The sequence below is a fragment of the Cibotium barometz genome, chromosome 12 (genome assembly GCF_041138505.1).
Source record: "Cibotium barometz isolate CiBa-2024 chromosome 12, ASM4113850v1, whole genome shotgun sequence".
Lineage (NCBI taxonomy): Eukaryota > Viridiplantae > Streptophyta > Polypodiopsida > Cyatheales > Cibotiaceae > Cibotium > Cibotium barometz.
In genome coordinates, this window is record NC_141057.1 from 48,471,495 (window position 1) to 48,496,361 (window position 24,867).

At 45.7% G+C, this 24,867-nt stretch overlaps 1 protein-coding gene across 2 annotated transcripts in view; it reads right to left on the minus strand.

Moving 5' to 3' along the window:
- Positions 1-2,161: 2,161 nt before the first annotated feature.
- The window catches only part of LOC147633522 (uncharacterized), a 54,428-nt gene continuing 31,722 nt past the window's right edge, over positions 2,162-24,867 (minus strand). The window contains exons 4-14 of one of the 2 annotated variants that reach the window (XM_086806613.1): positions 18,810-18,918; positions 18,305-18,362; positions 17,526-17,594; positions 4,700-4,807; positions 4,491-4,583; positions 4,293-4,397; positions 3,924-4,133; positions 3,720-3,814; positions 3,325-3,415; positions 2,963-3,142; positions 2,162-2,875 (exon numbers count right to left, since the gene is read on the minus strand). In XM_086806613.1, the coding sequence (XP_086662739.1) occupies positions 2,786-2,875; positions 2,963-3,142; positions 3,325-3,415; positions 3,720-3,814; positions 3,924-4,133; positions 4,293-4,397; positions 4,491-4,583; positions 4,700-4,807; positions 17,526-17,594; positions 18,305-18,362; positions 18,810-18,918 (1,208 nt within the window). In that variant the 3' untranslated portion in view covers positions 2,162-2,785. Of the gene's footprint in view, positions 2,876-2,962; positions 3,143-3,324; positions 3,422-3,719; positions 3,815-3,923; positions 4,134-4,292; positions 4,398-4,490; positions 4,584-4,699; positions 4,808-17,525; positions 17,595-18,304; positions 18,363-18,809; positions 18,919-24,867 lie in introns of both variants that reach the window. The other variant, XM_086806612.1, reaches the window with a different exon arrangement.

Sequence of the window (24,867 nt, forward strand, 5' to 3'; positions counted from 1 at the left end):
AACATGAGAATGACACGTTTCTCTATGTTATAAATTTAAGGATAGAATTGCCATGACAAAACAAGTAACTTCATTAATGACTAATGTTCATTGACATGTTATTTTAAAAGGACTCTATGTGAGGCTTCTTCAACATTCAACGGTTAAAGCATCCACTTTGTCCCTAGCAATTACTCACAAAAAGCTAACAAGTGACTACTGTGATAGCAGCCATGTTTCCATGTTAATGAGCAATCAATGTCTATTTTACACCGACCCATTAGTGTTGTGCATGCTTTAGTTCCATGTAGTTTAAGATAGCCACGAGAAACCACAAGAATAGCTACCTAAGCATTTCTAGTTTTAATCGTACCACCCCTAATGTATTTTGATGGGCATAACCTACTTTACCCCAATGTTGCTCCCAAACTCATCAGATGCTCGAGTTATAAATCTCCTAATGACCTGCTCAGAAAGTGCCATTTAAAACTCAAATAAGATATGGAAAGAAAACTAGCTTTTGAAGCTTGTCAAAAAGCTCTCTTTACACACTGGTAAAATCCAAAAAACAGACTTTGACTTTTTTTTTAGATCACATTTGTGTTTCCTGTAAAACAACCCTCAAAGTGAAGATATGATCCAAGTGGGATGCTTGTGAGAAAACTGATTAATTATGCAATCTATCTCCATCCTCAAGAAGGCTCTCTTTTTCTTTTTCTTTTTTGGGTCAAATGAACTTCTTTCTACCTGTCTTGACATCCCTTAAACACATATTTAACTAATCACAACTTACTATAGTTCTTATAGAAGAAAACATGAGAAGATAATCTAAAAAGGTAGCTTTGGGATTTATTATCAAGGGACATTAAAATCTATGCCATAAAGGTCATATCCACAGTCAATCCTATATCCGACAAGTATTACCATTTGCATCATGCCCCAAAAGATGGAGATATTAGAGTGAAGTTGAGAGTATCAGTTCTTAAGATCTCTCTTAAGCCTAGAAGGGACAATGGGTATTCATTATGTGTAAGTAAATTAGGTCATTGACCGTGAGCTGGACTATCTTGGGAAGGAGAACGCCAAGGTGGGACAAAAGTGGTTTTGACAATGAAATTTGATACATTGAACCTTATACCCCTAGATTTGAAAGAGAAGATAGATCTCAGGGACAAGCTAAGAAGGATGAAGTAGATAGGACACAGAACAGGAAACCTCTCAAAGAACGCAGCACAAGAACCAGAAACCCCAAAGAGGGAAGCAATGAGCAAGAAATATCTTCTCAAATGAAGAACACAGGCTGTCACGGAAGGTGAAGTGAGCCTTTGAAGTAGAGGATGAAGGAACCTGCCCTGCAAGAAGAATTGAAGCACTGACTCAAAAATGCAGTATGAAGAGAGAGAGAAGATGAGGAAGAGTTCTCCAAAGAAGAAAGGCAAAGAGAAAAAATTATGAAGGAATGAAGGGCCAGGAGAAAACCAGGGAGCTCTTGAAGATTACAGAACGAAAAGATATGAAGGCATCTAGCAAAGCCAAGTTGTTGTCATTAAATATAAGGCGAAAGCTACCAATAGCCGGTACGGATGGAGGAGAAGATGGCAATCAAAAAGAGGACCAGTGTTATACTCGGACAATGGTATCTCCATGGATGAAAGCAAAGTAAAGTTGATTTATAACAAACCACAATATGTACCTCTAATTGGTTGATATCTGAGATATTAACATCAATAAAATATACTTCATAATGCTCCACTATCCCCACCTACCCCTCTTCACCAAAAAATGGGAAAAAGAAGCAGGTAGCTGAGCTTCAGGGCTACCTCTCCAATCGCAGGAAGTGCATCTAGGAGCTGATAAAAAGGACAGCATTTAAGATTACTGGACCACCAAACCAAGCATGACAGCACCTCTGACCTCTCCTATAAGACTGTTCTCAGAGCACCTTGCAACAGCAGATGAGAAACTGAGTTGCTCCAGCAACTTGATGAGGCCCTACTCTAGAGCCATGCACAAGGTTGCTCTGCCTCCAATGTCGGACACAAGTGTACACAATCTGCTGCTACTGCTCCACCAGCCACCCATTTTCACATGTGCTAGCAACGATGTCACAAGTTGGAGAGAACTTGCAGACTACCATTGCTGTAGTTATAGGTAGGAAAGCTAAAGCTGCAAAACACACGTATTGGAAAGGGGTCATCAATAATGTGTACCCTTCCATTAACAATTGACACACAAACACATCAAATCTCTGCGGATGTAGCATACAATGCTTTATCTGGTTGCACTGCACATGCATGATGTGTCACTGTTAAATCAGTAAGTAAAATCATGGCAACATCCCCAAGCAACGTGCTTAGATCTCTCTTGGGACAATCTGCAACTACTCAAGGACCCATGGTAGCCTTCTTTGATCAAGAATACTTGAACAGTCATCTTTTTTCCCTTTAACTTCTAAGCCAGCCTCGTAATCTAGATAATACACTTTGAGCGAGACTGTCTTTCAAATGCGAAGGACAGCCAAGAACCTGGCAGATCCATGTCCTATATTCATACCACAAACGATCACAAGGATCTTTAATTGCCTTGCAAGGAGCATTTGCACCCCATTATTGTTTACAAAATTAAGCAGCTCTCAAAATGATGAGATACAGCCTCCCAAGTCAGTTACATGAAAAGCCAGCAGGGAGCGAAAGACTGGAGGCAAGTCCCAAGTCTCCCTCTTTTAGAGGTTCATCAAACCCAGCAAGATTACACACTTTCACATGGAATGAAAGAGAGCGTTTGTAGCCTATATGAAGAGGTGTTGCTATGGTGATTTGAGGACAGGAAAAGCGATAACATCCCGTATACTTGCACTGTCTGTGAGTAGCATTACTAGTCTGTCGATGCCTATACCCTGCCACAGAGAATGTGCATTATGTCACCAAATCAACCACCACAGGAAACTTGAGAAGAGGGTTTTTTGGAGCAAAAATGCACATACCATTCCAGCTGTGGGAGGCATGCCATATTCCAAGGCAGTCAAGAAGTCCTCATCTAGCTCAACTTGATATACATCCTCGTCATCTTCAGCACTTGCATTATTGCCACGGGCACTGGCCTTCACTACAGCTGAAGCCGCGTACTCATTGTGTGCTATCACTTGCATTTCCAACCGTTTTCTCTGATACCAAAGAAAACTATCAGATCTTTAACCTAAATGACAAGATATAACATTTTAAGAGGGTCAAATATTTCCCAATAAAGCTATGGTCATATAGCTCCCAATCAAAGCTATGGCCATAGAAGCTTGTAGGGATATGAAAAAGAAAGATCATAGAAGCTCAAAACATCCTGTATTCAAACCTGATCAACAGGATCAGTCAATTCTGAAAAAGCATTTGCAATTTCTCTTCCATAAATATAAAGCTCAAATCTCTCTGTGAAACCTTGGAGGCTGCTCCTTGAGACAGTAAAGAATGATTAGTTTTCTGCCAGTTATCTCATTGAAGTGAAAGGTATGCATATTTCCCCTTGTCATTTACAAGAAACAAAGCAATATTGTTGGTGGGCTCTTGCCCGAGTGCCTTTGACACCATGCTTCCCAGAAGGGGGTGTGAGTTTAAGGCCCGACATAGAAACATACATACATGCATGCATTCATGCATCCATCCATCCACCCATCATCTGCATGCATGCATGCATACATATGTAACCCACTCTTCTTAAAAGACTAGACCTATATTTTAGAACAGGCACACCTTCTGTGTGGTTTAGCAAGAGGAGAAACTTCAATGGGATAATTGATGACAAAGGTCGGTTGGATCAATGTCCTTTCAACACATGCCTCGAATACCTAGCTTGCATAGTCCAACCAGGAAATGTAAGTGCATACCCCTATAGTTGCATTGTTTGCAGAATGCATTGAAAATCAGCCATAATGAGGGAGGCAGATTTGCACCCACCTCGTTAAGGACTTCGCCTACAGAGCTGCACTTCTGGACATTGTTACTGAACTTAGGAGACTCATCAAGCTCGGAAAGCACCGATAGAGCAGCCGCCTTTGCATTATCCAGATTACCACTCATCCTACTGAAATCTATACCTGTAGCCTCCAGCACTAGCTCAAGCATGCTGGCTCGTCTCCATGGTCTCTTCAAAGATATATCAGTTCCCTGTTGACAAAACATCATGCTCAGAGGACATTAAAAGCAAGCTACAAAACTCCAACAAGAGAACTTCTACCTCTATTCCCTAAAGATGAAGCTCAATCAACAGATGATGATCAAGTCCACAAAGCCAAAGCCAGATGCAAGCACCCCAGTGGTCCTTACCTGATAGTTGACGTCTTCACTACCCTTGGAGTCCAACGCACAAGAAGTGATAAGCTCCTCTGCTATGTTCATCATATCATTGTAGTCTGCATATGCTTGGTAGATCTGGAATAGAGTTGAGAGAAAGAAGACTAGTGTGTTTAGAAGCTTGGTATCAGAACCCTTCTGTGCCGGAAAGCAGTGATGATGAGTGTGTACCTCTATACTCGTAAACTCAGGGTTGTGCCGAGTGGAGATCCCCTCGTTGCGAAAGATGCGGCCTATTTCGTAAACTTTCTCAAAACCTCCAACCTTGTACAGGGACAGATGTTAGTAAGACAGCAGATACATTTTATAGACACCTCTGCACCACCCACTGTGATGTGTATTGCACTGCTTTTGAATCTAAAGACAGTCTATGAGCTTACCACCATCCTCTTCAAGTGGAGCTCTGTTGCAATCCTCAAGTATAGATTTCTGTGCAAAGCATTATGATGTGTCACAAAAGGTCTTGCTTCTGCTCCTCCGGCTGCTCCCTGAATTCAAAAAATGGCCGGATTGTTTTTTTTAAACCTCTAACAATTGCAAATAAGCATTTAGAGATCTACAAAAGTTCAGTCCTAAAAAGAGGAAAAAAACACATCTGAAAAGGAAAAATAGATACAATCCGTCAAGTGGAAAAAAGTCTAAAGAGCCAGGGATGGAGTCGCTCCACGGCTACCCAGCCACAGATAAAGATTATGTAACATGTGGAAGCTTACAAAAACGATTATACTTTTATAACGACTATTCAGCGCCTTGGTTCTTGACGATTGCACAATGTAGTGGAGAGAGAGAGAGAGAGAGAGAGAGAGAGAGAGAGAGAGAGAAAAGAAGCACAATAAAGACACGGCACACCCAATTGGGTCCCAAATACCCTCTGCACGGCCCCCACCAAGGATGGTGTATTTGCTTTATTGAATGATGAGAAAAAGACTCAAATCTGAAGGCACAACCTGGTTGTAAATCAGCAGCCTAAGATGCCTAACTCTTGACCTTCAAGTCATCGTTGCCACAGGTTTTTTGAAACACGTTTCAAAAACATTTCTTGCAAATCCCAGACGTTTCAAAAACGTTTCATACAAAGAGGGGGGGGGGGTGGGCAAAATTTATATGTAAGTTTATAATATGCAAAAAAATATGGTTCCTTGCTTGCAAAACAACATTAAAAATGCATCATTTACACAATAAAACATGTTTACAAGTTAAAACTAAAGAATCTAGGTGACCCAGTTACAGTGGGCACCCAACCAAAAAATAAATTGACAACATCAAGAATCAAGATGCAACTCAAGACAATATATAATGCAAGCAAGGGTGACATAGTCCACTGAGCACTCAAAGTAATAACAAAAAGTTTGAATCTTAAGCTAATACAAAAAAAGAAAACTGAAGTCTGAAATACACAAAGTGCAACATGTTGATAGATGCATGACAAACTAAAGAAGCCTCATGGCCTCAAAGACGAGAGTCCTCAATCTGGAATCTAGGCACTCAATCCTTAACATCCTCGATGTCCTCATTAGTAGCCTCCTTGTTGACTCAGTGTATTGGATGAAAAGCCTAGTGAGTTCCCTAGCTCCATCATTAATTGCCTGCTTTTGCATGCTTTCTTGAATGCTTGCTCTTTTTAGAGAGGCTCTAGGTCTTGCACGCAAAGGGTTTCGTGTTGCTTTGGGAATGGAACTACCAGCACCCCCTGAATCTTGCTTGGCTCTGTGCATCTTCCTTTGAGCCCAACCCTGTTCTCTTTGATGCATCACCTTTATCCTCACTGGCATCAATATCCTCAGGCAGAGGCCCACAACGGTGTCCTGCCAATTGCTGTCTTTTCCATTCTTGTAGCTCGGCTTTGATATTTGCAGGCACCGATTTGCATGCACCAATAACTTCCCCTGTTTAACTTGAGAAATGGGCCTCTATGGTACCAAAATTACATTTCCACTTTTGGGTGCCTGAACCACCATATCTTGATACAAGAGTGACATGGGCCCACATGGCATCTTTGGTGTGAGGCAACTTGACAAAGACAAAGAAAGATTGGCACCCTGGCATGAAAACCCCCAAATTTCAAAATCTTTTTTTTTTTGGCAAAATCAAAGAAAAAAGGCACAAATCAACACACCCAAATTGAGAGTTGGTAGAGACGAAAGCTGAGAGGTGTGGGAGGAGCTGGAAGGGGTTGATTTTTGCAACACAATAGCTTCTTCGTTGGTTTTTACAAGGGCAGGTAGATGTTTTTTTCGAAAAAAGAGCTCTATGGATTAAAAAACGCCCAAATCGTACTGATAACAGGTGGGAGGGAAAGAAACGCATTTCATTCGAAAGAAACGTTTCTGAAACATTTCGTTTCATAAAATCTGAATGAAACGCGTTTCTTTGCAACTATGCTTCAAGTTCACCTTTGCTTGGGAATTCCCTTGGCTGTCTTGGCCCTTGAATACCTTCAGCACTTTGTGAATAATCAGATGATTAAATGACTAACTAGCCCATGCTTTTATAGGCTCAATATATGCTGGTCGGTTTGCTCTAGCAGGGATCGGCCTGCTGATAAATCCCACGACTTGTTTATGGGCATAAACCTGGTACTTTTCACATGTGCAGCCACTATGCTGCTGGCCGACTGGAGTGTGGCCATCTTGGGTCTGGCCGACTGCCTATCAAGGCCCGTCATGGGCTGGCCGACCAAGGCTTGGCCTTCCTTGGGCTGGCCGACTGAGCCATTAGCCCATCTAGCGCTGGCAGCCTTGCTGCCGAGGCCTCATGGGCTGTTGGGCTTGGCCATGGGCCTCCTTGGCCCCTAGGGTGGCCCAGAAGGGCTAGCCCCCTTGTAGGCAAGGGTTTTAAACCCTTTTACGGTGGCCCACAGGGCTGCCTCTTCTACCTACCTACCCACATACCCTAAACCAGGTATGCTTCAAGCCTACACCTACAACTGGTGTCCCACACAGAGCCAGTACACCTCTACATCATTCCAAAGTGACTCACTGAACGGCCTAGCACTGCTTCATGTGCAGGATTCGCGCACCTTACCAAGACCATGTAGAGGACTTGTACCCCTAACCTTGGACGCTTAGAGTGGAGCCCTGGCTGACTTGTCCTGGACTGGGCCTCACAAGGGACCTAGGTCCTACAAATGTTGTACAGATATATCCACGTGGCATCCAAGTGTGGGATGCATGTGGCATCCCCTTCTGCTTACCTTGACGGAAGCCACAAAGCCTCCAAATACTCTGTCAATAATGCCAGATAATCTTCAAAGAAGTTCTTGTCAAGCCACGCTCTGTCATGTGTCCCTCGGCCTTGAAATTTCATGAGAAATTGTGTCACTGGGCCTCACAAGGGACCAATTTCCACTCTAGGTCCTACACCTGCTGTACATATATATCCAGGTGGCATCCAAGTGCGAGATGCATGTGGCATCCCCTTCTACTTAACTTGATGGAAGCCACAAAGCCTCCAAATAGTCTGTCAATAATGCCAGATAATCTTCGAAGAAGTTCTTGTCAAGCCACACTACTTATGTGTCCCTTGGCCTTGAAATTTCGTGAGGAATTGTCTTTCTTTTCTACCGGAGCCATACTTGAAACGAGTAAGAGGATCTGTTTTAGAACCATAACTTCACCTTCGTCCACTATGTCTGGTTCTTGTTCATCGTGGACATCGAAGAGGGGAGGTTCAATATAAGGCTTCAACCAACTAACATCGAACACATCATGCATGGTCCAACAGGGCGGTAGCTTCAGCTTCATGGAAGCCTCATTAATCATCTTTAGAATGGAAAATGGTCCGAAGCTCTGAAACAACAACTTTGGGTATCGCTTGTACACCTATTTCAACCTTTTCTTCATTAGCCTGAGATATATCCAATCTCCTTCCGTGAAGATCACATCTCTTCTGTCCTTGTTGGCTTGTCGAGTATAGACCTCTTGCGCTTTAGCCAACATGTCTTTTACAGACTCCAAAATTTGCTGGTAAGACTTTGTCAATCTGTTAGCTTCAGACACTGAGGACGACATCCTGGTAAGAAAAGACTAGAATCGTCTTCCAAATGCTGTCTTGTATGGAGTCTTGCCAATAGCTAAAGAAAAAGTGTCATTTAACACAACTTGAAAAGGCAAAAATTGTTCCCACCTACCTTGCGTCGTGAACATAACACTTTAGCACATCGAACGGCAATTGATTGTAAATCTCTATAGGCCATCCGTCTGTGGGTAGAATGCACCGGGAAAATTCAACTTAGTCCCAAAGTTATCAAATAATGCCCTCCAGAAATGATTGGTAAACTTGGCATCTCGATCTGACACAATGGTCCTAGGTATGCGGGTATGCCACCTATGGGCTATCAATGCCTCATTCTCCAAAGTACCGGCATCATGGGCATCGTGGAGAAGAATTGCCTAGAATTGTTCCAACACGCAATGTTGACCTTTGTAGAAAAGCCGAATCCGCCTACTTGTGCTTCATTTCATCTAGTCCTGTACCAACAAATTCCATCCGTGTTTGTGGATTGAACATGGGACACGGTTCCTTTCCTGGTCAAGGCATTGGCCACTTGATTGGCCTTGCCTAGAAGATACTCAATCATACCACCAAACTATTGGAAAATCTGGCTCCAGCGTTGTTGACGGTCACTCCAATTCGTCCTTGGCATCGTCTAAAGCCAGCTCAACAGAGCCTGATGTAAGGGCTCTCATGAAAGCATTGTCCCTCTATGGTTTGGCTGCATGATTGCATGTGAATTTTGAAAAATCCAAGTTGCTTCCTTTGAAAAATTATGATTGGCATCAGATTTTTGTTAGAAGTCATCTCCTGTCTATTCGTATACACCAGGGCCTCTGTTGTGGGTGTGCCCGCCCGTATATCATTTTTCCACACTCCCCGTATTTTTTTCCTATTTTTCCCATTTTTTTCTAGTGGCTGGAGGGCTGCCAGTTGATGCCAGGAGCACTCTGAAGCTGGCCGACTGCATCTGTATCAGTCGTGGGCTGTAGGAGTGCTGGCCGACTTGTTCTGTCCAGGCGTGGGGCATCAGATGCTGGCCGACTGCTATATTCAGCAGTCGTGGGATTTTGTCCAGTCGTGGGCCTCTTCTAGAGCTGGCCGACTGCCCTCATGGGCTTGTATATATTGCCCCCCATCCTCCTCCACTTTCTCATTCAGTATCTTCGGGATCTTGTGTATAGAGAAGAGTTTACACACATCTCTCTGTGTTTCTTGTGCTGATTATTTTCTGCAGTCTACTTGCTCTTGTCTACCCAAGTTTGGATATCATTTCCGCTGCATATTCTGACATGGTATCAGAGCCCTAGGCTCTAGGAGATCTTGGGCGTTTTTCTGAGCAAGAGGGGGAGCAACAGGTTGCTGATCGGTGGACTGTTTCGGGCTGAACGGGAAGTGAAGGTGCAAGAGGAAGGCGGGCAGAGGGGCTGGACAGCCACTTGCATATTTTCTGATTTTCAGATTTTTCCCACCCACCCACCCTTTCAGGTTACTCTCCGAGATGGCGGATTTACTCGAGATGGCTGAGAAGCACGTGAAGATTCCGACTCTCCCCACGTTCCCAGTGGATCGGCAGTTGGACGGGTCCAATTATGGCATCTGGAAGGTCATGATGGAGTCAGTTCTGGAGTCATATGATCTTGCTGATTTTATTATCAAAGGGGTGCCAAGGCCGGAAGCTGAGGAAGGGGAGTTATTATCGACGAGGAAGGACCGAGAGGCACAGGCACAAATGTGGGACCGTGTCAACGCTAGGGTCCGGTCGTTTATATTCCTCAATTGCACACCACAGGTGATCAACCATGTGAAGCACATGACGCTGGCGAGAGGCATATGGGAGCACTTGGCTTCTTTGTACAACAGGGTGTCACCCATGAAGCGGATATCCTTGGAAGTGCAGATGCGGGTTATGAACCCTGCAAAGTCTTCGACGATGCGGGAACACATTAACAAGCTGCAGGCCCTTCAGCAGGAAGTCCTTCAAGCTGGGAAAGAGATATCGTTACTTTCCCACTTGCCTGGTCAGTATTCCGCTTTCTATTCCTCGTTGATCACTAGTGGCAGGCTCAGCACCATTACTTGGGAGGAGCTTGTGCCAATGGTCCTCGACCAGGAGGAACGTTTCACGAACCCTCCTCACGGCGGAGGTTCGGAGGCCTTAACTGGCCAACGGTCGAAAGGCCGTAATACCAACAAGGGCAAAGGGAAGGCTTCACCAGATAAGTCTTCCGAGAAGAAGCCTGATCCAGAACGAGAGAAGCTGAAGGCCGAAAGATCGTGTAATGATTGTGGCGAGAAAGGCCACTACTGGAGGAAGTGCCCTAAGCGGACAGGGAAGAGTGCTGAGTCCTCAGCCTCAGCTGCGAAGACTCCGGCATTTGTGCACTTGGAGATGGTGGACTCCGATGATTCATCGTCTTCGAGCGAGGAGGCAGTTGGCTTCACCGCAAAGGATACTCGGGAATGGATTCTCGACAGTGGTGCTTCCACGCACATGACTCCATCCCGTGACTTCTTCCTGGATCTGAAACGGCAGTCAGGTCGTATCTTTATTGGCGATAACTCCACTATTCCGATTCATAGTGAGGGCCGGATGGAGATTATTCCCGACGGCAAGGGGGGCAAGCATGCTTCCCGTGTTCTTTATGTCCCTGCTCTGGGCTTTCATCTTTTGTCAGTGCATGAGGTATGCAAGACTGGCTTTCGGGTGGAATTTGAGGAGCATTCAGTTGCTCTAAGGGACCGTGAGACAGGCAAAGTTGTTTGGGAAGGCGGTGTGGAGAACGGCATCTACAAGCTCTCTGCACTCTCCTCACTGACAGGCTCTCAGGTCGGAGATTTGTGGCACTTTCGTTTTGGCCACTTAAATGTGGATGCATTGCGGCGCGCCTTCCGGGACCAGATGGTGGTTGGCTTGCCAGATGTTGGTAGTAGGCAAGGACGCTGCAGTTCTTGCATACGTGGTAAGCAGCACAGGGAATCCTTTCCGAAGCAGGCTTCCAGGCGGGCTTCGAAACCTTTGGAGTTGATTCACACTGACTTGTGTGGACCACAGCAGATACCATCCTTGGGAGGATCTCTCTACTTCATGCTGCTTGTTGATGATTGTACCAGATTCACGTGGGTCTACTTTCTTTCACAGAAGGACCAGGCTTTTGCTCGGTTCAAGGATTGGCACGTGATGGTGGAGCAAGAGTCTGGATTTCAGGTCAAGACTCTCAGGGCTGACAAAGGAGGTGAATTCTCCTCGACTGTATTCTTTCGGTTTTGTGCAGATCATGGCATCAAGAGGGAATTGGCCAATACCGGATCGCCTTCGGAGAATGGAGTTGTTGAACGTAAGAACAGGACTATGGTGGAGATGGCGAGGACTATGCTGGAGCATCGTGATCTTCCTCGTCCACTTTGGGGTGAGGCTGTGGCAACAGCTGTCCATACCATTAACCGCTCTCCGACGACTTCTGTACCCCATATGACTCCATTTGAGGCATATTTTGGCAGGAAACCCGATGTCTTGCACTTCCGTGTCTTTGGGAGTGACGCGTATGTACATATTCCGAAGAAGCAGAGGGGGAAGCTTGACTCCAAGTCCCGCAAGCTGGTATTTGTGGGGTATAACTCTCTTTCCAAGGGATACAGGTTGTATGATCCAGAGAGGAACGAGATTGTTGTCAGCCGGGATGTGGTTTTTGACGAGCATGTTCCAGCATCCACTGTCGAGGAGCCGCCACTTCTTGGAGATCCAGAGTTTGATGATGATTCCCAGTCTATCACTCCAGTTGATCCACCTCAGTCATCACAGGAGGTTGAGCCCGCAGATGGAGTTGAGCCCCCGCGAACACAGGAGGCTCCACGATCTGTTCGAGTACCTAGGTGGTTGATGGACACCCTTCGGGAGTCAGGTGTCACGGAGCTACCCTCCGAGTGGACCACAGAGGACGGCCCTCGAAGATCACATCGAGTTCGAGATAAAAGCAACACGGCAGAGCTTCTTCAGGTGAACTATGCTCTTATGTCTCGTATCATGCGGGATAAAGAGCCCACTTCCGTAAAGGAAGCCCTTTCACAGGATACTTGGAGGGAAGCCATGCAGGTGGAACTTGACGCCATCGAGAAGAACAACACTTGGGAGTTGGTACCAAGGCCGTCGAAGCGGTCAGTCACATTGGTGTCAAATGGGTCTTTAAGACCAAGTACGCGGCTGATGGGTCGGTGGACAAACACAAAGCCAGGCTCGTGGCTAAGGGTTATGCTCAGCGGCCAGGCATCGACTACGAGGATACCTTTGCACCGACAGCGCGGATGACCACGATTCGGACCGTTCTTGCCCTTGCTTCCTCTCAAAGGTGGCCCGTGTACCAGATGGATGTAAAATCGGCGTTCCTTAATGGTGACCTGCAGGAGGAGGTGTACGTTGAGCAGCCTCCAGGCTTTATTGTTCCAGGATCGGAAGGGATGGTTTACAAGTTATGTAAGGCCTTGTATGGTCTTAAGCAGGCTCCGAGGGCTTGGAATCAGAAGATTGATTCCTTCTTTATTCGGACTGGATTTCAGAGATCGGTTGCAGATCCGAACCTGTATCTCTTTCGGGAACGCGGCATGGTCACACTCATCATCCTTTATGTGGATGATCTCATTCTCACCGGCGGTCATGTGGAGCACATTGGAGTGACGAAGGCTGCCTTGTCAAAGGAGTTTGAGATGACCGACTTAGGCTTACTCCACTTCTTCTTGGGATTGGAGATCTGGCAGACCCAGAGGGGGTTTTTCGTCTCTCAGCAGCGGTATGTTCATGAGTTGCTTGAGGCCTTTGGGATGGAGAACTGCAAGCCTATTACTTCGCCGATGGACCCGAACACAAAGTTAACCGTTACAGATCCTTGTGAGCCAGTTGATGCCTCGCAGTACCGGAAGTTGGTTGGTTCATTGATCTGGTTGCTGAACACCAGATTGGACTTGAGCTTGTCCGTGGGGCTATTGAGCTCTTTTATGCAGACGCCATTGAAGACTCATTGGGACGCAGGATTGCGGATCTTGCGGTATCTGCAGAGTACGAAGGATCTGGGAGTCTTTTACACAGGAGGGAATGGAGTCAAGCTCCAAGGTTGGAGTGACTCAGATTGGGGAGGAGATCCAGACACGAGGAGATCTACTTCAGGATACACTTTTACCCTCGGCTCAGGAGCGGTTTCTTGGAGCAGCAAGAAGCAGCCAACTATTGCCCTTTCTTCGACAGAGGCAGAGTATCGGGCTGCTTGTGGCGCTGCTTGTGAGGTTGTATGGCTGCGGAGGCTGCTAGGCGAGATGGGGTTTCCACAGAGGGAGCCCACAGTCATCCAATGTGATAACCAGAGTTGTATAGCTATTGCTCGGAACCCGGTTTTCCATGCCCGGACCAAGCATATAGAGATACAGTATCACTTTGTTCGTGAGAAGATCTTGGCGAGTGACATCTTGCTACTTTATTGTTCGACGGAGGACAATGCGGCGGACCTCTTCACGAAGTCTCTACCTCAGGCTACGCTCAGGCGGCACTCCAGCTCCCTGGGGTTGGTTACACAGCCAGGACCTGAGAGGGGGTGTTAGAAGTCATCTCCTGTCTATTTGTATACACCAGGGCCTCTGTTGTGGGTGTGCCCGCCCGTATATCATTTTTCCACACTCCTCGTATTTTTTTCCTATTTTTCCCATTTTTTTCTAGTGGCTGGAGGGCTGCCAGTTGATGCCAGGAGCACTCTGAAGCTGGCCGACTGCATCTGTATCAGTCGTGGGCTGTAGGAGTGCTGGCCGACTTGTTCTGTCCAAGCGTGGGGCATCAGATGCTGGTCGACTGCTATATTCAGCAGTCGTGGGATTTTGTCCAGTCGTGGGCCTCTTCTAGAGCTGGCCGACTGCCCTCATGGGCTTGTATATATTGCCCCCCATCCTCCTCCACTTTCTCATTCAGTATCTTCGGGATCTTGTGTATAGAGAAGAGTTTACACACATCTCTCTGTGTTTCTTGTGCTGATTATTTTCTGCAGTCTACTTGCTCTTGTCTACCCAAGTTTGGATATCATTTCCGCTGCATATTCTAACAATTTTGTGGCCGGGTCAGATCCTGTCATCACTGAATGAGATAGTCACGCATCTGGGTTACCCCATTGGTTGAGAGTTATCTTTGAAGGATGAGACTCAATGGGTGATGGACAAATTGTGCTGTAAAATACAGTATTGAAAATTATCTACATGGCCTTTACATGTGCAATTGCAGATCGTACAGTCACTAATAATGGCATATGTGCACTTTTATCTTCCACTACTACCTTGGTCGCACAAACAAATTAATAATTTCATGTCTAAGGCAATGGAATGCCTATGGAAAACCAAAGCAGATAGAAAAGGACTATGTTTGTTAAGGCAAGAAATCATATGTTCGCCTAAAATGCATGGTGGGCTCAATGTCCCAAATATTCATTATCATATTCTGGCAAGGAAGGCCACTTTTCTACCTGGATTTATAGATCAATTCAAGCCATGGGCACGTATGTTGGGAGCTAAGTGCACTAACATGCGTACAGATGCATATGGGCATTGGATTATCAATTATGATGATATAGTCTTTGGGCGTTTCACCGATCGTATTCTAGGCTCTTCATATTCGACTGCTCTCATTCAAGATTGGCAAGCTATACTATGTCACCTACATGGGGGACTTTGGCAAGAATCCAGCTCCTGCTTCAAGAAGTACTGCCAAAGACCCAGGAGAGTCGAGAGGGTAGGATGACGAATCTTTATTTATGGCTGCCCTTACCTATAGGGACTGCGATATGGCGTTCTACCCTATCGAAGCAGTCAGCACAGACAGGTGTCATAAAAGATTAAAAATGCCAAGTTCACTGAGCTCTAATACCAACTTTAGAACACTCGTGCCAAAGTGATAGGGTACAGAGAGAAATAGCAGAGGAATAATTACACGCAGCACCATTACCTCATATCTACTGGCCGACTTCTTGTCCAATTGCCGACTCCCGCATGGCACATAAGCCTGTCCAGATGGTTTCATCTGCTACCTGCCAGTCCTAGACACTTGAACAAGTTGCCCGACTGCTAAGTGATGTCCATGTATGCCCTAAGGTGAGGTTGTGTCACAAGTCCATGTCATCCTTCCAAGCACCATCAACAAACCCAAGGGTGCTGCCTGGCTCTTTGTTACTGGATAATCCCCCATTCCCAAAGCTTGTACACACCTTTCTTGGGTGTCCTGCGCCTTCCAAATCCTGTCCACATATGAAAATGGGGAAATGTCCGAAATTGTGACACAAGGCCCAAGTCAAAAGGTTGGATGTCATTCCTGCACAAGTATGTTTGTGCACACAACCGTGCGAGTCACTTAGAGGTGGTTAACGACCTCGAGACCTGCAAAAGACCCAAGACAGGGGCACAACACCAACAAGAAAAGGGCGAGAAGAATTCCACACATGCAGCTGTTAAGGCCAAAGAGAGTAAGGCTAGCTTCACAGGTTCTCATCTTGAAATTAGCATGTTCTCAGCCCACACATAAGCCCTATTAAGAGAGGACTCTCATCAACGACTTGTACTTCATCAGGAGATGTTTGATCATCAAAGGTTTTAGCAGAAAATACATTTGTAGGTTCTTGTCTTGACGAAGGCCTCATGTTAGCTTTAAAACACAACTCAAAGCTTCATCAAAATTCTCAAGGCAATCAATAATTTAAGAGCAGACATGAGTTTACCAAGGTAACAATCTGGAACCTATACAAGGAGAATGTGACACACGTCACACCAAGCAGGCAGCCTCCATCAAGGACGGGCTGCCCAGCAAAGCCTTGTGAGAGTAGGCCAACTGGGACCAGCAATGACAGGCCTTGGGCAGACAGCCTGGGAAGGTTGGGCACCCCTTGTGTAGGGGACAGGCCAACAAGGAGCAGCAGACAGGCTGAAATTGTCAGCGGATTGAAGGCTGGACAGGCAGACTAGGTACCAGGCATGGGCAGAAAAATGTGGCAACCTATGGCTGGTCGACGAATTGAAGGGTGGACAGGCAGACTAGGTACAAAGCATGGGCGGACAACTGTGGCAATCTATGGCTGGTCGGCCCTTTCTGCAACCCAAGAATCGACCAAACGTCCTGCTGTAGGCGGCCAATGCAAGGGGCCCATCAACCTCATTCTCAATCTTCAGCATTGCAAGTAGCTCCTTCCTACAGCACTCTAGTGCAGCCCAGCTATTCAGCTCCCGACCAGCAACAACCAGCATTTATTGAGGGAAGAGCTTGATTTGTGCCTGTGTGCTTGAAAAAATCATTGATTTCGGCCTTGGTCACATTTTGGCACGCTTTTAAAATTTACGCAGAGCTTTTGCTCCCAGTTTAATGCAATGCAGCAGTCATATTAGGCATCTGTTTATGCAGATTAAACAGATGCCTTCTCTAAGTCTTCCATTGTTATCTTCTTTCTGTATTCAACTGCACTTTAGGCAGAGATCTAGCCAATGCAGGAGCAACAGTAAGATCGACCAGCTGTAATGTACCACATCATAGCAAGGAGAACCTCATTGACCACCACCAAGCTGTCAGCCAAGGATAGACAAGGTGTGCTCCAATACATAAGCTTCTTGTGAATCTTCGCAAAAAAAAAATCTATCTGCTGCTTTGCTGATACATACACTCTCCCACATGGCAACCAAGATACCGGACCGGAGTGCCCCTGGGGATCCACTCAAGACCCTACCCCTGATCCCCAGGCTGGTAGCTGAGCTTTGGTCATCCAGAATCCACAAGATACGTCCCAATTAATCCTCAAGCCCAAGTCCAAACAGTAGATCTAAATGGCTGTTGCAAATCTCTTCACGCTATCACAATACTTATACTTGATATTTGACTCCAGTACTTGATATTTGAGTCCAGTATAATTGTTAGCAAGACAAATATACATAGCACTCTCCACGCTGATAGCTGAGTTATCCAAAATCCACACGTCCCAATGAATCCTCAAGCCTGAGACCAAACAGTAGATCTAAATGACCACTGCAAATCTCCTTGTGCTATCACAATACTTATATTTGGCATTCATTTGTGTCCCATAATTTTTTTTTTAACTTTTAGCCGACCTTTCATGACAAATATACATAAGTTGATTCATTCTCTTTTGTGAATTTCTTCACTATTTATCATCCACATGATACAACAACTAGAAAAGGTAAGCAAAATACCTGAAGCACAGGAGTTTCAACTTCAATAAAGCCTTTCTCTTCCACTAGTCTTCGTATTCTAGATAGTATCTACAGCCTCGCACACCAGTTAAAGATTAGAAGCATGATCTAGCATCTAAGCATTGTGCAGCATTCTTGCCCTCAATGAGATGCAAGAGTGGATGTATTGAAATAAATATAGTTATTCATTAAGGCACTTCTCACTTCTTTCTTTCCAGAAACTAGCCACCAGTGCACACCAGCATACAAGCAGATTATGTTGACCTCCAACCACCCTTAGTCAGTGCTCTAGCATAAACCCGTGTACAGTGCAATCGTCTTGAGACAAGGCCCTTCATGTTTCCCTTCAAACCTCGGTGGGCCTATGGTTCAAACTATGTGGCCACAAACACCATTGCGTAACATGTGGAACCATGGAGTACTTTCCCATTAATTTACATGGAATGATTTTTTTGCTTGAAATAATGATGTTAAAAATTCAGAGGCAAGAGATTACACCTTAGGGGCGTGCACTTACATACATATGTACATATGTACAGATACATACATACATATATAAATACTTCTGCCTACTTACATACACGTATACATCTTATGCACATACATACATACATGCATGCATGCATGCATTATGTGTGTATGTATGCATACATACACTCTGAAATACATATATAATGTATGCATCATATATAATGCAAGCACAACACCCTTATCAGTTAATCATCATATATATAAGAAAATTATGGGAGGAGCCTAACTCTTCAATGTAAGAGAACTACCTGGGCTCTTACTCGGAAAATGTTTGCTACTTCAAGATTCATAATCATGTCCAAATACCTAGAAACAAAAACCTCCATGATATGAGTAGCTAGGAGAGACTTCAAGCACAACAGCTAGGTTGATAGGAATGACAAAAGGTAAGAGAATGAACAATCCTTACTAGTTCCATTAAAATATGCAAGAAGCTTCAAACTGCCTACTTATTTTCTCATTACATTCTCAACTAGAAGGTACTGCTCTATAACATTCCAGCCATTCATGTAACCATGCCACCTTCATGGACAGTGAGCGTGCAGCTCCACGAGAGAAGCACCAGTACAAATCTCATTATCTCCTTAGGATATTATACTTGTGTTTGCAAGTGTTTGTCATGTTTCATCACAATCATTTTTTCTTAATGCAACAAAGTTATCTCAGCAAATAAAACGATCAACTCTCTCAACAAAGATCAATAATGGATCAGCCATTTGAACTATTAAGACAAGGAACAGACCCTGACTTTACCGCTGGCGATATCTCTTCTCAATATCAGTAAGCCCGTGCCATTTGTCAGGTAAAGGTAGGAGTGACTTTGTAAGGATGGAGAACTCCTTTATCTTCACAGAAAGCTCTCCTGATGGCACAACAAAGCAGATCACTTGTGAGGCATGTAAATCCATGATCAAAGGAACATTTTACCTAAAAGCAAAACGATACTACATGCCAAAAACTCAAAAACAATCACAGAAGCAATTTACTGTTGAGAAATTTATTTAAAGCTCAAATAGTATAGATGGTTATTTATGCACCTAATACTAACAGAGATAAACTCTCACATAATGCTCACATTCGATCCCAATGTCAAGCATGCGGCAAATAATATACCATCCCCCCCCCCCAAACCGCAGGCGCAAAACCCCTTCCCTCCTTGCAAACTATTTTCTTTATAGATGAGAGAATGAAAGTACAATGCAAAAGGTTGGCAACAGATACCTGACCATGCTCTCTCCATATTTATGCATTCATACTCTCCATGTTTGATGAATGGGAAATAATTTGTGCGCATGAAACTGTTTTTTGACGTGGACATTGCCTGGATTTATTGCCTGTGAATGTCCACGGGACCTGAGAATGCCTGGAAATTCCAAGCAAGCATGGGAACCACTGTGATTTGGCACTTGGGTAGGTTGCCCATTTGCGGAGGTACACTGTGATCACTCTAGACGGGCTACCGGGGTATTCCCAATTGCATCTAGAGTTTGGGTTTCTTGCTTGATAGGTTGCTAACAAGGAGATGCATCGGAAGAATCAACATCTTCACAGCCCAATTGTTGTAGCCAGCTGTAATGATTGGCTTATTTGGATGCCTGGATCTTTAAGTACAAGCTACTGTGATTGGGGGATTATCCAGTACAATGTGCAGTTCACCATCTGGTCCTGTTTTGGCACCTGGGAGATGGTCCCAAGATGTGTGCATCTGTTGGCCTGACCATTGGGGCCAAGGATTACATGAAAATGCACTCCCAAGGGCTTCTGAAAATACTTGGACAAAAATGTCCTTGTGAACAAGGGTCGAAGAAAAGACATTAATGTGTGCTTCGAATGGATGGTTCACACAATTATAATAAATGGATGGTTCACACAATTATAATAAATGGATGGACACTTTATTATATAGGTCAAACAACTTAGAACATGGGCACCGTATCTTTTAATATGCAGTGTACAGCTTGGGAATCCTATTTTAAATGTACAAGAGCCCAATTACTCTAGAGGGTGAAAAGTTGGGACATTTTGGGCATTTCTGCATTTTTTATGGAATAGATGCCAATGTGTGGGAGGTGCCCCACACCAAGGCATCCACATAAACTCCTTACCTGGAGAAATTTTAAAGTTTTTCTAAGGTTGGATAAAATTGAAGCACAATCATCAAATATAAAGAGTGTGGGCTGATCCTTAAGTTGTTCCCAAGCTTTGCAAGCCATCCCCTCTTTATCATCGTTCCTTGTATCACCTTGAACATTGGGAATGGCATGCACAAAAACCTTTTGTTGCTTCTCATTGTCCTTATTCTTGCGCTTAGGACACTCATGAAACATGTGATCCTAGCTGCCACATGAGAAATGTAAAGGCCATGTAGAAAGCTTCCAATATGCTAGCTTGGCCTTCAATTTGTTCAATACCCAATGAATAACATCCCACGTAGACATATACCATGCCAGTGGATATCCCAAATGTCTAACCAAGTGTTCAAGCACACACACACACACACACACACACACACAAAAAAAAGGACACATAAACAAGGGTACACACAACACACACATGACGGGACACGTACAAGGGCTGGTTTACGTACATGAGGCTCTGAATACCCAACATTCCCCCCCTCAGAGCAATTGGGGAGTAGTGCTCAAGAAGACCTCCAACAACAACAATGATGGCCTCCGGACTACACACCACTGATGCCAACACCCGGATCTCAAGTCAACAAGGCATGATAAAGGAGCTCCACCAAAGTTGCAAGCCCCAAGAGCTCCTCCTTAGCATAAAAGCCCCCCCATCCTTGTAACTTGACAGGTGCAACAGTTCGCACTCATGCAAGAGGTGCTTGTCTTTCCATTTTCTTACCATAGCTCTATCAAGATCAATGTTGTTGTCACTCTGCTCTTTGAGACTTATGTCTTCTTCAATGAGCATTGCTACGATGTCTTCATAAGATGTATCTTTGGCTAACTAGAGAACAGTTAGGATTTAGGAAAAGCGTGATACCTTTTGTATGCTCTTGAGAAGGACAGCAACTTTGTCATCATCTTCAACAACCACCCCAAGAATAGAAAGTTGTTGAGTGACAAACCCAAAATAGCCTAAATGTTCACCAAGGTCATCACTTTCATTTATCTTTATTTGCTTTAAGAATACTTTTGAATTCACAATTTTATTTCCAAATAAGCTTTCCATTTTTTCCCGTACCTCCTTTACAAACTTTTTTAGATCAAGGTGATGTATAAGACTATCGGTGAGGTTCAACCCAATGAGGCAGTTGCCCGGTCATTTCGGTCCTCCTAGAGATGAATCCTTTCAGCACCTTCCTCGGGTCTACGCTTCTTGTCCACTCCCTTAACGATGTTCCACAGCCCGTCCCTCATAAGCAGTAGTTCCATCTTCGTCTGCCGTGTTGGGAAGCCAATGCCACTGAATCTGGCTATATTGTAGGTACTGGATGAAGCGTGTCAGTCCACATTAAGAATTGTGTAGCAAAGTCTATGTAGATTAGCTGAGTATCACACTGAGAAAGAGAGCCATGATGCTAAAGAGGTGACACTGGCTGCAGCCGATGGCGGCAATGGGCATCACCTAACGGCGCACCAGAGGCGAAGGAGGCAAGCGAAGAGCAGACGGGGCAGTGGTGATAGTTCACGAGCAACTGTCAACAGTGAGGCAGCGCTATCAATACTAGGAAGATTGGGTGGCCAGACAAGCTTGGGGTAGATCACCAAGCAGAAGGGGTCACGAAAAGAAGGGCGTCATGACAGAAGGGAGTCGTGAGCAGGAACACTGAGCAGAAGAGGTTGCCAAGAAAGCAGCAGAAATGCGGCGTCGGCATTGAATAGGGCAAAAAAAACACTGAGTCGGGTAAGCAGGGAAATGGTACACTTCCCGCCCAGTGGCCAAGCGGCTCAGCCGGGTCTTTGCGAACCCCCCCACCCCATCCAGCTGTTCAACTAGCTCAGCCCAGCTCAGTCAGCAGGGCAATCACAAGGTCCGCCACGTTTGGTGGCTAGGCAGTGGAGCAATCGATGGAGGTGGCAGTGATCCGACGGCAAACAGAATGCAGCCAGCGGCGAACAGAGGTGCGCAGCTCTAGCTCTGATGGTGAGCATCTGCAGAGAGATGAAGAGAGGAGGGTAGAGAGAGAATAATGCTCAAGTGAGAGGTAGTAATGCACGACTGGAATGATGTGACTATTCTATTTCTTCAATCAAGTACAATACCTTTACAGGTATAAAGGTTCAGCTCATGACATCATTGCTTATGTCAAATACATAAAATATCTAGATATTATACTTACCACTCTTAAGAGTTGGTTCACGCAAAAATACACACATAACCACATAAGTGAGTGTTCACACCCTTTAAGGGGTTGTTCACACACACACACACACACACACACACACACACAAGGACACATAAACAGGGGTACACACATCACGGGGCATGTACAAGGGCTAGTTCACATACATGAGGCTCCGAATCTCCAACAGTCCTGTCTTCTCATATGCTAGGGCCAACGTTATCAAGGAAGCCTAGCCTACCACCCTCCAAGTGATGGTGCAGGCTGGTGCCTAGTCCATGGTGATTATGCCGAGGATCCGCAACCAAATCTGCTACACCTTGGGACAATCCCGAAGGCAATGCCGTGACTCCAGAGCGTCCACATCTAGAACAGAGAGTCGGCCAACCTCCAACTGCCAGCTAGGTGCCCACTACCAAGCTCATGTGAGCTGTCTACCAAAGGAAAAGAGTACTCTTCCATGGCTGGAAGATGTCCCATAGCCCATTCCAAAAATCACAGAGGAAACACCTGGGGATGTCCTGAGCCTACCAGTGTACTGTTGCGACTGGCATACTATCAACCTCTTGCATCTCAATCCTGCGGTGTAGACGGACTGTGTACTCAAAGAAGGTGATGTCGGGGGTATCCTCTCGGGCGAAGTGATCGCGCCACGGCGACTCACCTCAGCAGGATCCCATTGTAGTTGCATCAGTGGCTGGCCCTCCCATAACCATAATCTCCAAAATCTCTCTTTGGCCACTTTGGCCAAGGGCGGGTCAACATGCCATCGGTGGTCGTGAAAACCAATCACTCTCACCCTCTGTAAAGTGCAGCTGCTAAGGTCCTCTGTTGAGAGGAGGGATGGTCGGTTCAATCTGCCCTGTAGCCCTATAGAGAAAGCCATGAGGGTGCCTCCATCTGCAACATGGACTGCCATAGGGATATCATGTCTGGTAAGAAGGCTGAAGCCCTACCCCACTCAAGGGAAGGTGGGTCCTGGACTAGTGCAAGCCACTGAGGAGTCAATGTCAAGGGTGGTCCTGTCTCTGCCTTGAATCCCAGCTAGGCTCCTCTCCTAAGCCTGTGGCAAGAACCGCCAGAGGTGAAACACTCACCAATAGACTAGGCCGGTCCCTCACTCAATGCACCCCATGACACACGAGGACGGGAGCCTAGCATGTGGCCACTAGCAAGGGTAATCAAGGGGTTTCGAACCAATGGTTGTGGAAGTCTCTCCTTGGACTGGGGGAGATTGGTGGAGAGCAAAATGACTCTGGTTCCAAGCTCGGAAGAGGCTAGCCACCAATCGGTCGTCAAAAGCTGGGCTAAGGCTGCGGGTTCTCATCTATGTGAAGATCTACCTCAGACTCAGGGACTTGGGACCGCCAAGAACTGGACTGTGGGAGGAGATGCTTAGGCGAGGCTCCATGTCACCTTGGCCCGTGCTGGCGTGCCATCGCTACCAGCCCAAAGGAAGTTGCGGATCAACCGTTGTACCTGACCAATACACGATCTAGGGAAGACCCAGCAAGAGGTGATGCACCACATGGTAGTAAGAAGGACCTGGTTCGCCACTACACGACCAACGAGTGAGAACCTGGTCGTGCTCCAGTAAAGAACCTTCTTCCGAGTGCTCAGAAGGAAGGGAGCAACAAGATGCAACTCAAAGGTGATGTCAAGAACAACCTGGCAGCCAAGGTAATGAATTGGGGTACCCTTCAGAATCCACTGGAAGGACTCAACTGGTCACCAAGCCGAGGTAGGGGATGATCTAACCCAAAATCCGCACAACTTGTGCCAATTGATCTGTGCCCCTAAGGCTCGGAAAAAGATCTTGGCTGCATCGACAAACTTCTGGAGATTCCCCACATCTCTGGAGAGGTAGGCCAATGTGTCATCTATGAACTCTGAATTGAGGAGCTCCTCCTAAGATCTGATAGGAAGCAAGGCCTTGTAGTCCGGTCTCCAAGAAGCTAAAATATTGCTCATCGCCTCCGCCACAAAGGAAAAGAGGAAGGGCGCAAGGGGACATCCCTCGCGTACTTGAACAAGAAACCCGTCGCCTCGAGCACCCTAGATAAGGACCTCACTCTGAGAGGCCGAGTAGAGGGCAGAGAAACCCCTCATCCAAGTGGTAGGAAAGCCCATCTTGCAAATAGTCCCTTCGAGAAAGCCCCAATCCATCCTATTGTAGGCTTTCTCGAAATCTAAAAGGAGAACCGCTAAATCCAGCTGACGTAAAACGGCCATGGCGTGGTCACCTCCTAGAAGGTGAAGATGTTATACAAGATGAACCTATCTTGGATAGAACCTTTTTGCATGCCATGGATCAAATCAGGGGAGGTGGGGCTGCAATTGACAGCTGATGTTTTTGGCTAGGATTTGTCCACTCGACCTGCAATGGAGTTAGGGGCGTAAAAGTTGAGGCGGCCCATCTGGTCCTCCCCAAGTCTAATAATCACCCACTACGCCCTCCCTAGGACTATGGTGCCGGAGTCCACCACCACTGGAAAAAGCTGCTTGCTA